This window comes from Carcharodon carcharias, chromosome 16 (genome assembly GCF_017639515.1).
Source record: "Carcharodon carcharias isolate sCarCar2 chromosome 16, sCarCar2.pri, whole genome shotgun sequence".
Lineage (NCBI taxonomy): Eukaryota > Metazoa > Chordata > Chondrichthyes > Lamniformes > Lamnidae > Carcharodon > Carcharodon carcharias.
This window is the reverse complement of record NC_054482.1, coordinates 8750387-8766351: the sequence shown is the minus strand read 5'-3', so window position 1 is coordinate 8766351 and position 15965 is coordinate 8750387. Positions and strand designations below refer to the sequence as shown.

The following is a 15965-nucleotide window of genomic DNA, read 5'->3' as shown; positions in this document are numbered from 1 at the left end:
GTTAAATGGCACAAAGTAGAGAAAAAAATATAACAGCTGGATCATCTGTACACTGAGCTATTCTACAGTCAAAGGGTGAAAGGGATAGGCCATATGTCACTACATAACATCTGAGTGTGAAATTTGGAATGTGACTTACTGGGGCTTTTGTTTAAATCTGATTTAGATTGAAGGTGTTTTCTTTAACTGATCTTTTCCCCCCACTGTAGCAGACAGTTCACCTGAGTTTAGCCGAAGACTGTATGAAGCTTTTCCATGGGACAGTAGATAAACTATGCAAGGCTGAACAGGTAAACAGTGTTCTTTGAGCATCCATATATGCTGGGTGTTACGATATTGCAAAGTAAATAATAGTTTATCATAGTTTTTGGCAATTAAAAGATTGAGGCATGTTCTTGACATAAATTGTCAAAATAAGCAACTGGTTCAAGGATATATTGAGCATTGACTTCGATTAGTAAGTAAATTTCTCTTTTCTTAAGGACCTAGCCATTGGAATTGATGCACAAAGGCAAAAAATTAAGGACCCCATGAGAATCATTCTGCCTATTATGCTGGATAAGTCTATTGAAAGTTTTGACAAATTAAGGATCATCTTACTTTATATCTTCTACGTAAATGGTACAGTAAACATGACATTTGTTCAGTATCTGGTGCTCATTTTGTTTCTATCTTGTGAATCCAGTGGTGTGAAAGATTAACAGTTTTACAAGTTAAAATGCATATGTAAATGTTTCATGTCAATGGCACCAACTCGTGATGTTTTCCAGATTTTGTTTTTATATCAAGGTAATGAGCCTTATTCAAGGGGTGGAATTTGTCATTGTTTCGCAGGAAGCAGATACAATTTTATGATTAGTGGCACAAGTAATTTAGTTTATTGTTCATGGCAACTGGTGCCATAATACTTTTTAATGTGGGTTTAATTAAAGCTGCTAGTAGTGGAATAAAATGCAACAAATTTACAATGCAACATGAACTTTTCTTGGTCTTGAAAATCTTCCAGAGCTCCCTGCTTAAAGTACATAACTGGAATCAATACAAACAACACTTAACAGATTTTTACTTTAAGCATATAAATAGGGATGGGAAAGTTTGGACTCATCGTTTTGTGTTCTGCATTTTGGATTGAGACAGATCTGAAGTTTCTATCAGCTATCTTTTAGCTTTGTTTCCCAGTGCTATTTATACAGGTAATTTCCCCTGTAAAACATGGGATTTCCTGTAGTTTTTCACTGCTGAGTTTAAAAAATGCATACACGTAGCCTGCGATACATGAGAATCATATTTTGAATCAAATTAATCTACTTAAGTGTAGAAATTCAACTAATCTAGAAGTACAAGATAGTATTTTGTTTTAGTCTATAGTCAGACACAACGAAAATGTAAGATTATTATTGACCTTAGTTCTTTGTGATTTTTTTTTCAAAAGATGCGCAGTCACATGTTGCCCAATTATTAAAATAATGTTTGAAATCAAGTTTGAAACTGACCCAGACATGTAAGTTAATGCAATAACAGTGTGATCTTGCAAATTTGGATGAATTCTGCTCTCTGTCTTGAAGCAAATAACCGTGGAATGTTTAGGCACTTTAGAGAAAGCCACTAAAGCTATGTGACGAGGGTCTTCAGCTTTCTTGCTTGGTCCTTGTAGTTTGAATACTGGATCATTAAAATTCCAAATTTCATTAGACCTTCCCATTTTTGCACATCTGGGATGCCAAGTAAATTGTTTGTGTACCATAGATAATAATGTCCTATCCCTTTTACCCTACTCACTTAAACAAAGTGATATTTTTGGTGTGTTGACTTTAAGCTTGAATTAATTTATTTTGCTGCAAAATAAAGGTGATGGCTATTTTTATGAATCTTTTAGATCCATTCTTACTCTTTAGTCAACTTCTGCACAGAACTTCCAACATATATAGTACTCTGAAATAATGTACTTCTATCTATCTAGCAGCTTGGATAGGCACATAAGAAAACATTTTTAATGGTTTATCATGCATATTCAAATATATTGCTTGTTGGAAGTTGGAAAGAATGGTGTGTGTAAGTGTTGATATAGGTTTGAAAAATAAAATTGATGGGGTTCCATTATAAGATGATTACTGGTACTACGTAGCATATTTTTTAAATTGACACCGCTGATAATGTTTAAAAATCACAAAAAATTAACTGTATTCACTGTGCTTTTCCTATTTGTGCTTTTGTTTCCTGTTAAAGGCACCACAGAAGAGAACCTTAGCAAACTTATCCAGCATGGCAAGGTTATAGATGACCGTGACATCATTGAAAATTGGAAATATCTTGATGTTCCCATCCTCTCTGTAAGTTAAACTATCAGCGTAATTTATAAGTTGCTTCACATTTCATTGTTTCATTTTAGTTGGACTTTAGTCTGGAACTCAAGCAGGTCCTGTCACTAATTTTTGAAAACCATTAGAACCATTTTCTTGTCTTGGAGAAAGTGTGTTGATGGGCAACTTTAAATTAACAGATGCGTTTCACTGTCATTAGCATTCTTCCACCTTTTTAATATTTTTCCTTTTGCACAGATTTATCAATAACAACTTTGATTGAAACATTTAACTTAAACCTGTTTAAAAATGGTTTACAATGAAACTTGTATCGTGATGCTATTAAAATTTGCTTAATGTGTCGTAATTCTAATGCATGTGTATTTCCAGTCGAATGCCCCGCACCGTAAACCTTCTCGAAAAGATCGCAGTGATGAAGAGAGCTATCAGCTTTCCAGGTGGACTCCATTCGTTAAAGATATCATGGAGGTAATATTAACCGTAGCATTGAACTCGCTTGGATATAAATGCTTATTTTGTGTAAAGATGCAGCGCTCGAGAATTAGCTTTTAAAACTTTATTTTCATTTAATTTGCAAAAATGAAAAGAGCTTTCTGAATATAGTGAAGCAGCTACAGGTTACATTTTTTTCAATTAGCGCATTGCTCTATTTTGAAACCTTATAAATATAACTTAAACATATAGTCATTTGATAGTATAAAACTTCAGTATTGCTGAAAAAAGAAACATGTCGAAGCTTTTCATCTTGCACTTATCAGGACACTTTTAATACCAATATAAGGGGAAAACAGCAATTCATATTATGAGAAGTGAATGCTGATTGGTTGGCAAGTGGACTCTGATTGCTAGAGGCATTAAAAGGCCTCTTTAAATTATGTGTCAGCACCTAAGACTGATTACATTCCCTTCAATGGAGAAAGTAACATAGCTCCTGATTGGATTAGGCCTTTCATGTTGATTGCCTGATTAAGTTCTTCATCAATAAAGCTGAGACAAGAATGGTTGCAATGGAGAGAGAAGCATGTTGGAAACAGGAAAGAGAGGTCACATGTCAAGCAACATCTTATCCAGGAGCCCCAGAAAGATGGTGAAGTCTTCCAACATAGGAAAAAAAGGTGGAATTTAATGTTCATGATGGGGTTCACGTCTACAGGCTGTAAAACTGGTGGGAACCCCACGTCAAACACTTTCAAGGCAATCCGGCACTTAGCTGAATAGCATCAGACCTCCTGTTGAATTAAGCCCCGAGGCCAACATTCCCGCCCTTGAGAATTGCCAGCAATGAGAGTCCAGCAGCTCTCCAGTACCGGCAGTGTCACCAGGTATGATGGCCACTACTGGTATTGCACTTGGGCTCTCAAGGGGACTTTAGATTGACTCTGGATCCCTGTGGAGAGGGGTAAGTATGGACGGGATGAGGGAAATGGGTTGGGGATGCCAACGAGTGTGGGGGAAAGGGATTAACAAGTAGGTTTGGGGGGGGGGATTGCTTTTCTGCAGGGCGCCCCCTTCCCCATGCCAGGTCCCTCAAATGGGCACTGAGTGCCTGAGTATGAGGGAATCCTCACCCCCTCAGTACGTCACAGGCAAACATGACAGGGTTTGCTGAGCGGTCTTTCTGAATGCGAGGTTCCTTGCTGCTGCTGTTAGAACCTTAAGTGGCTACTTGAGGTCCTCAATTGGTGTCTGGGCAGGAAAGCCACCCTCCACCCAGAGCTTGATCGAGGCGAGTTGAGAAGGTGATGGTTTCTCCAACCGTACCCTCCCACCCAATCAAACACTTCGCCCTGAATCTAAACTTGCCTTGGTATTGTGGGGTTGGGGCGGGTGGGGTGGTAGGTGAGGCATTGAATTTTGCCTATGGTCTTGAACTAAAGAATTGTTGAGGAGAGGGAAACACTTGGCTTGAAACTGTAACTAGACTTCAAGGGGACACTTGGGAATTGTATTTGACAGGAGTTAGGGGTTTCAAGGTTGTCAAAATTTAGTTTGGTTTGAGGTTGTTGGGAATTTAGATATTTAGCAACTGTGTGCTTTTGAATTCAAAGCAATTAGATTGCTTTTGTCCTGACAAAGAGATCAAAGAGAAATAGAGGTTGTGTGCTGTAAGGGTATGCGATCTGAAAGAAGTTAATGAATGGACAGCAAAACAGTGGATAAGATTGAATGAATGGTTGGTCATTCTTAATGTCAGCAAACTCCAGGAAGAGAGTGAAGACTGCTTGGGATCTCTTGGATTGGTAGAACAGAACAATTTCAACTACAACACACACACAGTGATTTTAGAGGAATCTCGATATCCGTGAACATAATTTTGGTGAGAGACCAAACAATAAGTTGTTTAGAAATGCCTTGAGAGTTAGTAGCAGCTTCCTTGGCTTTGCAAAGTAAAGATTTAAGTTCATTAATTGGAAAGTAAGACAACATAACATGAAATGAGAGCAGGAGTAGACCCTACAGCTCCTTGAGCTTGCCCCACCATTTAGCATGACCATGGCTAATCATTGGCACTGCTCCATTTTCCCACCAGCTCCCCATATCCCTTGTTTCTCTGATTGATCAAAAATCTGTCTATCTCAGCCTTAAATGTATTCATCGATGGAGCATCCACTACCCTCTGGGGTAGAAAATTCCAAAGATTTGCAACCCTTTGAGTGAAAAATTTCTCCTAATTTCAGCCCTAAATGATTGACCTCATCATGAAACTGTCACGACGTCTAGATTCCACAGCGACAGGATGCAACCTCTCCATCCTGTGAAGCTCCTGTAGAATCTTGCATATTTCAATGAGATCACCTCATTCTTATAAACTCCAGAGAATATAGTCCCTCCAAACAGCAACATTTACAACATATGTTTCATGCCTTCCAAAAAATATTATGCTTTTCTTTGCTTACTACCAAAGTGAATAACCTCACACTTCCCCCACATTATACTCCATCTGCCACTTTGTTGCCCAATCACACATTCTATCCTTACAAAAAGTAGAAAGTTAAATGTAGGCTACTTCCAAGAAAAATAGGTGTATTGGGAGTATTGAAAGAAAATAAATGAAGTTCTAGCTCTTGCTTGGAATCTCGGATCCCAAAAACATAATTCCAGAACTGGATACCGAAAATGGGTACAGACATGGCAATTATACCTAGTTTCCTGAGATTGAATTACTTGTCCTTCTGACAGCTTATTGTAGGAGAATATTTGGCCAGATCAGACCCCACTCTTCTGCCAGTTTGCAACTTGAGAATGCCTCTTGTGTTAATCTGGTTATAGGCAGTCTACTGTTGGCACAGAGATCTTGTAGAAAGGGGTTGGTAGGTTAGTGGATTTACTTGGAAAGATAGACATTCACAATGAATTTACAAGGGTTCAAAGGTTTTGATTCTCTTCCCGCAAATTATTATGTTCAGTTTTTTTTTTGAAACTGTGCACTCCATTCCCTATTCTCTTGTTCTCCATTTGTGCCACATATCATTCCTCAGCTCAGAAATTAGGTAGGTATCCTGTTTCTGTGGCGCTTGTAACTGGCTGCAAGGTGATCTGCAATTCCTGTGCCTTTTGGAACAAGTATCTGGGTTCTATCTCCTCTAGTCTAAAGTTTTCCTTTGAAAATCAAGAAACTCCATATCATTAATATTACCAAACACAGTTATTTTGACAATTCATAATTACTATATTCTCTAAACCCTTCCAAAACATCGAGTTAGTGGTAGAATATGACTTTAAGTAATGTTGCAGCTTGAAATTTAAACCATGTAATCCTGGAATAATGCTTATTGTAGACTCAATCTGTCACTTATGTCAATTTAATCTGAGCAGCTGCAATTTGGGAAAATATTTACAGGAAATAAATTGATTCCATTGATTGGTAATTTTCTTTTGGCTTCTGAAATGACATTTTGAGTTGAATGTGATTTCGAAAAGGGTTCTGACACAATTTTCGGATTAATGCCATTAAGCATTGGGGTGGTACGCACACTGAAATGGAGTTATTTGAAATACTCTCTAAAGCGCTTCCTCTGACATTTCTACATTATCATGGATTTGCGTCTTCAGAATTTCAGCCAATTCATTTTGTCATCTTAATATGCTTGAGCATACTTGAGAGAAGTACTGAATATTTTGAAGATTTACAATGTCACTTGTGGCATATATTCTTTATTTATGAATATATATTATACATGCAATTAGATTCCATTGCTGGTGGATTTTTGTTTGCTTTCCTATTTTCTTTCGTATGGTTTCGGTTGGTTGGGGTTTGAGCTTTTGCTCTTAGCCTAGATCAGTGTCCCTTTGCAGAACTGAAGGGGCCCTGCCTTTTTTTTAAAAAGGTGCTATCCTTCAATTAAACCATGGTGCAAGCTGCCTGCTTGCAGGGATGTTAACCCTGTTCCACGATTCGAGCAGGAAGCCGACTCTGACCTATGTTTTTCCCTAAATCATCATAACAAAGACGACCAAACCAGTCATTCTTCTCATTTGTTGTTTGCCTATTGTTGCTGTGTGCAAAATGGCTGTCATGTTGACCTAGATTCAGTGACTACTTTTGAAGGACATTAAACACTTTAGGATGCTCTGAGAAATATGATCAGGTACTATAAAAATGCAAGTTAAGGAAGGCAAGTGTAAGTCAAGGTAATGTCAGGGGACTGTGGGGTCTTCACAGCTGAGACTGATCCTTACTAGGCAGCCAGTTGCCAGTAGTGCTCACTGGACAGTGATTAAGAAGCAGGAACCGGGTTGAATGCTGCTGCTTCTCTCCCTGACCAGAAAACCTTGAGCCCGACTGTAACATCTATATTGCTTCCCTATCAGGGATTGTCTAAGTCAGTCCAGACTGGAGACAAAGTGGGAGCTTTCTGGTCTGAAACACTCAGTTCTACCTATGGTACTTATACCCACTGAGCCTTTAGGACAGTCCAAAAAAGTGTATATTTTTAACAGGGACAGAGAATAAGCTCACAGAAACTAGGGTCAGGATTTTACACCCAATGAGGCCCTTAAGTGGCCACCTAAGGGCCTTCTCCCATCGCTGCTGCTATGTGGGGAGGCTGACAATTGAGCCCTCGTGGCTTTGGTGTGGGTCTGAGGGTGGTCCCTCCTATTAGGCACACTCTAAGGTGTTCCCTGCACCTGCTTGTGTACCCCCCCCCCCCCCATGGTGGCTGTCAACTCCCTCCCTCATCAGACTCTACTGCACTGGCCCAGGTGAAACTCCACACCCCCCCTCCCCCGCCCCCTGATCCCTCCCCAGCACACTCAACTTGTTATCCAGTTCCAGTGACGCTGTTCATTGGGGATTGACTATCGTCCCAACAGTGGCTCCCAGTGGTGCTGTCGAGACTGAAGAGCTGCCAGCCAGTGAAATGGCCAGCAGTTCTCAGAGATGGGACTTAGCTCCCAGATGGGGGCAGAAGTCTCACCCTGAGCCAGTTAGCAGCCCTAAAATTAGTTTGGGGTTTGCCCCCAATTTCTCAGTCAAGAGTGAGTTGGGGTGTGGCAGAGCTGCCACCACAGCATAAAATTCCAGCCAATGGGATACGATTCATATCCCAAGAGTAGATTTAATCCATTAACTCAGTTGTAAGTCAGACATGGTTAGAAGTTTATTGATCATACCCAAGAAATCCTCATTGTATACTCTGCTTAATATGAGAAACTAGAACAAACCTTAGATGTAAATCATAATTTAAATAGGAACTGTATCCATGTACAGGTTGCAGATAGAGTTGCTTTCTTCCTGGTTTTGAACTGGACAGTCCAGTTTTGGTGTGGGTTGCCTAAAATTCTCAAAGGCGGCATGGACACCAAGGGTGAGGCTTTGCAACTCATCTGCACATTATTTAGCAGATCCCAGACTGATCTGAGTAGGACCAAAAATAGTATGGTCTTTCCTATCGCTTCAATGATCACAAAGGCCTTGAGAATTAATGCCTAGTGGGAGAGGGGAGAAATTGCTCATTAGTTTTTAATCGCTCTGGAATCAGTATATTTCAGCTACCACAAATGATTTTAATGTAGATTTGAAATTTTCCAAAAGATCACTACAGTAGTACTATTAATTGTAACTTGCTGTTAGATGGAATTTGTGATAGTTTTGATTTTTGCTTAGCTGCAAGAATGGCACCTCTAAGGTCCAAGGGAGCTACCAGCAGAATTAATACATGAATGTTCAAGTTTACCTTGTAAACGCAGCACTTTTTCAATTGATATTTTTGTACTGGCCTGGAAGGAATCCAGCATTGATTCACCAGGATTAGGGGATTTGAGTTCAACGGGATCAGGATAAACTTCTGTTAAATTGCCTGGAAAAGGGGAGATTAAATCATGATTCTATTGGGTTATTTAAAATACTGAAAAGAATTGACTAACCAGACGGGAAATCACACTAACTCCTGATACTAGGGGATGAAACCTTAGACAGGAAACAAAGCTGGTTAAAAGCAAATCCAGATTAAAAGAAAATCAGGCAAACATTATGAAAATGGGGAGTGCACTAACCAAAAGATCATAGATGCAGAATGCACAATAGTATTTGAAAGGGATGTAGATTTTTTGGGGGGAAGTAAGGGTTTTAAAGGGTATGGAGAAAGGTAAGGGAAATGAGATAAAGAGCTGCCCTGACTAACAAAATAGCACTGCAGGTACAATGAACCTACTCCTGGTCCTTTTGTTGCTAGTTTTCAATCAGTAATTCAAGATAAAATTTCATACTTGTGTTTCAAATAGCTGCCCTAATCGTTACTATCGTCTTTCCAGTTGCCTTTGCTACACATTTTGCTGTCTGTTTGGAACGTAAAAGCATTGAACACTATTTTATCACCATGTATTTGATTTGTCGTCTTTTGTACAGGATTTCATTGCAAACAAGCTTGATTCCCAGGAATGGCCTCATTGTTCAGGCTGTAGTGCTGCTTGGAACGGCTCAGGAGCTGTAAGGTATAAATTTTCTTTAACAATGAAGCTGTTATGAATCTTTTTCAGCAACTTTAATAAAGTTAACAAAAAATCTGAAAAGAAAGAGCAGATTGTTAATCATAAATTTATCAAGTATTCCTGTAAATGTAAGTTTTAACCTTTTAGTGACTACCTTTAGTACAAAACAATTGTTCTAAAATGTTTTCTGTGTCCCATCTATTTAATTAGATTACATGTTATTGTTTCAGGTGTACCTATAGGAACTTAATAGCTGGGCTATTTTTAAATAGTTATGGTGATTTGGTTATTTTTTAATGAAAGGAGAATTGGAACTTTGCCAAAGAACCTTGGACAGATTTTTTTTTATGTTATACTTTCAGACTAAAAGGTGAAAATTTGCAATTTAGTAATGCAAGATTGCTCATGAACCAATAACGTGGATGAAATAAACCTCTCAATATTTTAGATGAAGTGTTGCATACAAGCATTATTGGTTTGTGATTATTGTTGACAGAATGTGTACATAGGCTTTAATGAGCTTGGGTGGAAATGTTCCAAAAGTATAGCATTGAGATCAGGCCAAAGAGTTGGTTACATGGCATCTTTTTAGTGAAGTTGGACATCTCTTATTTACATTGCCGTTTGTAATGTCATGTTGAATTTCCAACTTTCGTTGCACTTTTCTAAGAAAAATCCAGATAGATGAGCGTTTTTCCATTTAAAAGGAGAAATGTATATTCTAGAATTGCTTGACCTGCATAGGTCTATGGTATTTAGAAATGAGTACCTACAAGTATTTTACATTCAGAATATTATACTCCAGAATCATAGAATAGTACAGCAGAGTAAGAGGTCATTTGGCCAATCCAGTTTGCACCAGCTCTTTCAAAGAGCAATCCAGTTAATTCCACTCCCCCCACCACCACCACCAACCACACCGCCCCCCCCCCCACCCCCCCACCCCGCTCTTTCCCCCATATCTATGCAGTTTTTCTCCCATCAAGTATTGAGCACAGTTTCTGTTTTTTTCCTGTTCCTACGAACTTGCTAATTTCTTCAAACTATTAGATTTTAGACAAAAAAAAATCATGTAACCATGGATCTGGTGTTAACTAAATATATTCTTTCTTAGTGCCCGTCAGGGGAACAAAAGCAATCTTCAAGATGACCGAAGAGGTGTAAAACTAATTGTATTCATAATAGGAGGTGTAACTTACTCAGAGATACGCTGTGCATATGAAGTTTCTCAGGCCAGTAAGTCTTGTGAAGTGATTGTTGGTAAGTACTTCTAAAATCACTTACTTAACAGTTTTACCTTGTGTATTTAGGCTTATTCTAGTGTTGATAGTGACCTATTTAAGCTTAAAGTACAGGGTGAATATTTACACAAGAGTGGAAAACTAAACTGGGTTGGGTGAAGAATAATCAAGTTTTAAACCAAAGTACATAAGGATCACATGCAGTTGCATATTACCAAGATTGACTTATATTTTTGTCCCTCAGGGTCAACTCATATTCTTACCCCCAGAAGACTACTAGATGATCTGAAGAAACTGAGCAAATGAAAGTGCCACATTTGAATTAAAACCAGCCAGTTGTATGGATTTCAGTTAATATGAAAGACAAAGATTTAACATAAGAATCTGTGCGATTAGTCACCTTTGCTTAAAATATTTTGATAAATGGAATATGTGAATTATTGACCAGAGCACAGTTCCTAACATGTAATTAAAATACTGTAAATTAAGGCTCCCGCAGAGTCAATATCAACAAAGTATTTCTCACTTTAGACCTACTGCCTAAAACATCATGGGTTGTACACAAAAGGATGCCATACCCTAATTCGTAACTCTGATATCACTAGTAATGCATGTGTTTTTTTTAAAGTGATAAGTATATGGCAGTATTTTCAGAGATTTATGTTGATTCTAGCTCTTGTACATTTTATAGCAATGTTTTGAAAATGTTGTCTAAAGTATATATTTATGTCTAACATGGGTCTTAAATAAAATTGTAAAATCTGCAACTTCCAGTTGTAAAAAAAAATTCTATGTAATGTTGCAATGTAAATGCTTTTACAAATACTTTAAAGCTTTGTCAACCTATGACTTTATTTTGGAATAAATCTGTTCTTTTTTTAAACAGTTTAAAGTGTGCAACCCTGCCAAGTAAACAAATTTAGGTCCGGTTGCAATCCAAAATGCTACTTCAGCACAGCACCGTAATAGTGGAAATACACATCAGCTACACATGATCCTGGAAACTATAAAGTTATAGCATTATGTTTCAGTAAAATGCAATTCATATCTCTTCCTTAAGGCATCAATCCAATTATCCTCTACCCAGAATGTGCAGGTTTTTTTCTTAGCTGTGCCAATGTGACTAGTGTACATACAAAGGGTGAAGGGTGGAAGATGTGGATTCTTCCTGTAAGTCTTGGAACTATATGCATAGGCCTATTCTAACTGTCAATTTTTTTGATTCGCAATTAAATGTTAGAAAGGGGTAAGTGTTTCAACATTTTTGTTGTGCAAAATACTGAATGCCTAGCAAAGTAATAAAATGTTTTGAATTCAGTACGTGCCTTCTGACTGGCTAATAAACTAAAAACTACAATGAAGTGTGTGCGAGTATGTTATTGTCATGACATGAACGCCTTTCCTAAATCAAACGGAATGTGTTTTGTCCACTTTCAACTATCTAATGAGATGTTTATGAAGGGTACATTTTTGTTATGGGAAATCTTAATTGAGCAATTCAACCAAGCAAACCAGTGAGCTAATATACTATTTCAGGGAGTGGTGTGACATGGGTTTTTGACTTTAATCTTTGCACACTGAGCTCTTTATCTCAGCAGTGTTTGAGGAAGTTGCAAAGTGGATGAATCCGTTTCAAAGATGGACAAGAAAAGTTTAAAGACAGACCAACATGGGCTCTTTCCAAGGACAGATCTGTTTCTCTAGTTGGTTTGAAGACAGCAATGGAGGGGGAAAAAAGCACAAAGTATGCTATTTGTCTCATTAGAAACTATTGCATGCCCTGTGAGGCAGGTTTTTAATGTTAGAACTGTATTTTAACAATATAACCTCACTTCTGTCAGCCATGGCTCAGTTGGTAACACTGTTGTAAGAACAAGAGGGCAATAATAGTAGGAGACTTCAACTATCCTAATATCAACTGGGATTCAACAATATAAGGGGCACTGAGTGAGAAATATTCATGCTGTATGTCCAGGAAATATTTTCCAACCAATTAGTGACAAACCCAACGAGAGGAGATGCAATTCTAGACCTAGTCTTGGGGAACGAAGAAGGGCAAGTGGGTGAAGTGACAGTTGGCGACCATATCGGAGACAGTGATCACAATTCAGTTAGATTTAGCATTACCATGGAAAAGGACAGAGATAAGGTAGGAGTAAAGTCTTGAACTGAGGGAAGGCAAATTTTGCAGAAATGAGAAGGGACTTGGCTGACGTGGACTGGACAGCACTGCTGGAGGATAAAAATGTGGAAAACCAGTGGGAAGCACTAAAAAGCGAGATCCTAATTGCACAAAGTAGACATATCCCCTACAAAAATAAGAGTGGTACTGCCAAATCTAGACCCCCCACCGGTTGTCTAGAGGAATACAGGGGAAGATCAAACAGAAAAAGAAAGCGTACGATAGGCACTGCAGATAGCCTAGACGAATATAGGAAGTGCGGGGACGAAGCAAAAAAGAAAATAAGGAAATCAAAGAGAGGGCATGAAAAAAGATTAGCAAGTAAAGTTAAAGATAATCCAAAGATGTTTTACCAATACATTAGTGCCAAAAGGTTAGTTAAGGAAAAAATGAGAACTATCAAGAGATGAAGATGGAAACTTGTGTGTAGCTGCAGAGGCTGTGGGAAGGGTTTTGAATGAATGTTTTGTCTCCATGCTTACAAAGGAAAGGGAGGATGTAGATATAGTTGTCCAGGAGGAACACTGTGAGATATTGGATGGGATAGTCATAAAGAGAGAGGAAGTACTCGAAGGGTTGAAATCCTTGAAAGTTGATAAGTCACCAGGGCCAGATGAATTGTTTCCGAGGCTGCTGAAGGAAGTCAGGGAGGAGATAGCAGATGCTCTGAGGATGATTTTCCAATCTTCACTACATACAGGGGAGGTACCGGAGGGCTTGAGAAATGCGAACGTAGCTCCATTGTTTAAAAAGGGATCAAAGGAAATGCTAAACAATTATAGGCCAGATAGGATTAACTGTCATGTGGAAAGGCATGAACTAGTCAGGGATGGTCAGCATGGATTTGTTAAAGGAAGGCTTTGCCTCACAAATTTGATTGAATTCTTTGAGGAAGTGACAAGAAGGGTTGATGAAGGTAGTGCTGTGGATGTTGTGTACGAGGATTTTAGCAAGGCATTTGACAAGGTCCCACATGGCAAATTGGTCAGGAAAGTAAAAACCCATGGGATTCAGGGTAATGTGGCAAACTGGATAAAAGGTTGGCTTTGAAACAGGAAACAAAGGGTAATCCTTACTTTTATATTCTATACCTCTGTCAATGAAGGAGAGCATTCCAAATGCCTTCTTTACAACCTTGTCTACTTGAACTGCTGCCAGTTCATACTTGTACGCCAAGATCTCTCACTTCATCTACCCCTCTTAGAATATTCCCATTTATTTTGTAATCCTTGTAACTGTTTGACCTCCCTAAATGTATGACCTCACACTTCTCTATGTTAAACCCCATCTGCCACTTTACCGCCCATTCCACCAACCCATTGGATGCCCTTGAAAATGGAAAGTTGTCTCAAGTGGTGTTCCACAGGTCTCGGTGTTGGGACCTTTGCTGTTTATGTTATATATTAAAAATTTGGACGTGAACGTGGGGGGCATAATTGGGAAATTTGCAGATGACACAAAGATTGGCCAAGTAGTGGATAGTGTAAAGGATAGCCATAATCTCCAAAACAATATAGATGGGTTGGTGGAGTGGGCAGGAAAGTGGCAGATGGATTTTAACATAGAGAAGTGTGAGATCATACATTTAGGGAGGTCAAACAGTTACAAAATAAAAGGGAATATACTAAGAGGGGTAGATGAAGTGAGAGATCTTGGCGTACAAGTATGAACTGGCAGCAGTTCAAGTAGACAAGGTTGTAAAGAAGGCATATGGAATGCTCTCCTTCATTGGCAGAGGTATAGAATATAAAAGTAAGGATATAATGTTGGAATTGTATAAAACACTGGTGAGGCCATAACTGGAGTATTGTGTGCAGTTCTGGTCACCACATTACAGGAAGGATGTAATAGCTCTGGAGAGAGTGCAGAGGAGGTTTACAAGAATGTTGCCAGGGTTAGAAAAGTGTAGCTACAAAGAGAGATTGGATAGGTTAGGGTTATTTTCCTTAGAACAAAGCAGGCTGAGAGGTGACGATTGAGGTGTACAAAATTATGAGGGGAATAGAGACAGGATAAAATTGTTTCCCTTGGTGGAGAATTATAGAACCAGGGGACATGGATTCAAGATAAGTGGCAGAAGGTGTAGGGGGGGCATGAGGAAGAACTTTTTTACGCAGAGGGTAGTGGGTGTCTGGAATTCACTGCCCAAGTTGGTGGTAGAGGCAGAAACTCTAACTCTTTTTAAAAAGTACCTGGATCTGCACCTTAAGTGCTGTAAGCTGCAAGGCTATGGGCCGGGTGCAGGAAGGTGGGATTAGAAAAGGCACCTGGGTGTCCTCGGGCTGGCATGGACAAGATGGGCCGAATGGCCTCCTTCTGTGCTGTAACTTTTCTATAGTTCTATGGAGTCAGAATGTTGTGGGTTGAGGTCTAGCACAAAAATCTAGCTTGACATTCCAGTGCATTACTGTGGGATTCCTGCACTGTCGGATGTTCTATCTTTCAGGTGGACGATTTCGAAAAAGAGGAGTTTGTCTTGGCCAATTGTTATCCTTCAATTAATATCCCAAAATTATATCATCTGGTTATTACCACATTGCTGTTTGTAGAAGTTTATTGTGTACAAATTAGCTGCCATGTCCCTGCATTACAATCATGATTCTGCCTCAGAAGTATTTCATTGTCTGTAAAGTGCTTTGTGATATCTGATGGTCATGAAAGGTACCATATAAATGCAAGTCTTTTTTGAAAAGAAGAATTATAACATACAATACAATTGGACAAATGGCAGCAGGGGCCATTGCTTCCTGCTCCGCATTCAGACTGGGTTTAAAATGCGATGCGACCATTGGCACGCTTAAAGACTATTTGCTGCTCTACTCGTCATAGCTGATTCAGGATAATGAACTATTTAAACATTCATTTTGTAATTATTCCGAAAACCAAGAATCATGATTGCATAATAAAACATAATAATGACACCTGACCCCCATTACATCAAATAACCTTATTAACTTGTATGTTATCAGTGCCCCAACTCAGATCCCAAATAAGTCTGTACATCTCGAGCGATTCTAAAACATTCTATAATTCTTCCCAAGTCCTAACATAAGCAAAAGAAAAAAATGGTTTCTCTTTATTTTTGGCCATATTCAAATATCAGTTATAGATTAACTTCTCTTTCCATTTTATTTATTGTTAACTTTTTTATCCTTATTCAAATTTTACTTGAAAGTAATAGTTTTAAGGTGAAAGTCACCTAACCAGAGGTGACAACAACTTGTACTTATATAACATCTTCAACATATTAAAATGTCCCAAGGTGCTTCATAGGAGCATTATCTCACA

At 38.7% G+C, this 15965-nt stretch overlaps 1 protein-coding gene across 4 annotated transcripts in view; it reads left to right on the top strand.

Annotated features, from left to right (window-relative positions):
* The window catches only part of LOC121289139 (syntaxin-binding protein 3-like), a 53490-nt gene extending 41638 nt beyond the window's left edge, over positions 1 to 11852 (top strand). For 3 of the 4 annotated variants that reach the window (XM_041208236.1, XM_041208238.1, XM_041208239.1), the window contains exons 13-19: positions 210 to 290; positions 483 to 621; positions 2227 to 2330; positions 2691 to 2789; positions 9172 to 9257; positions 10369 to 10514; positions 10740 to 11852. In XM_041208236.1, the coding sequence (XP_041064170.1) occupies positions 210 to 290; positions 483 to 621; positions 2227 to 2330; positions 2691 to 2789; positions 9172 to 9257; positions 10369 to 10514; positions 10740 to 10801 (717 nt within the window). In that variant the 3' untranslated portion in view covers positions 10802 to 11852. The remainder of the gene's footprint in view (positions 1 to 209; positions 291 to 482; positions 622 to 2226; positions 2331 to 2690; positions 2790 to 9171; positions 9258 to 10368; positions 10515 to 10739) is intronic. The other variant, XM_041208237.1, reaches the window with a different exon arrangement.
* The last annotated feature ends 4113 nt before the right edge of the window (positions 11853 to 15965 follow it).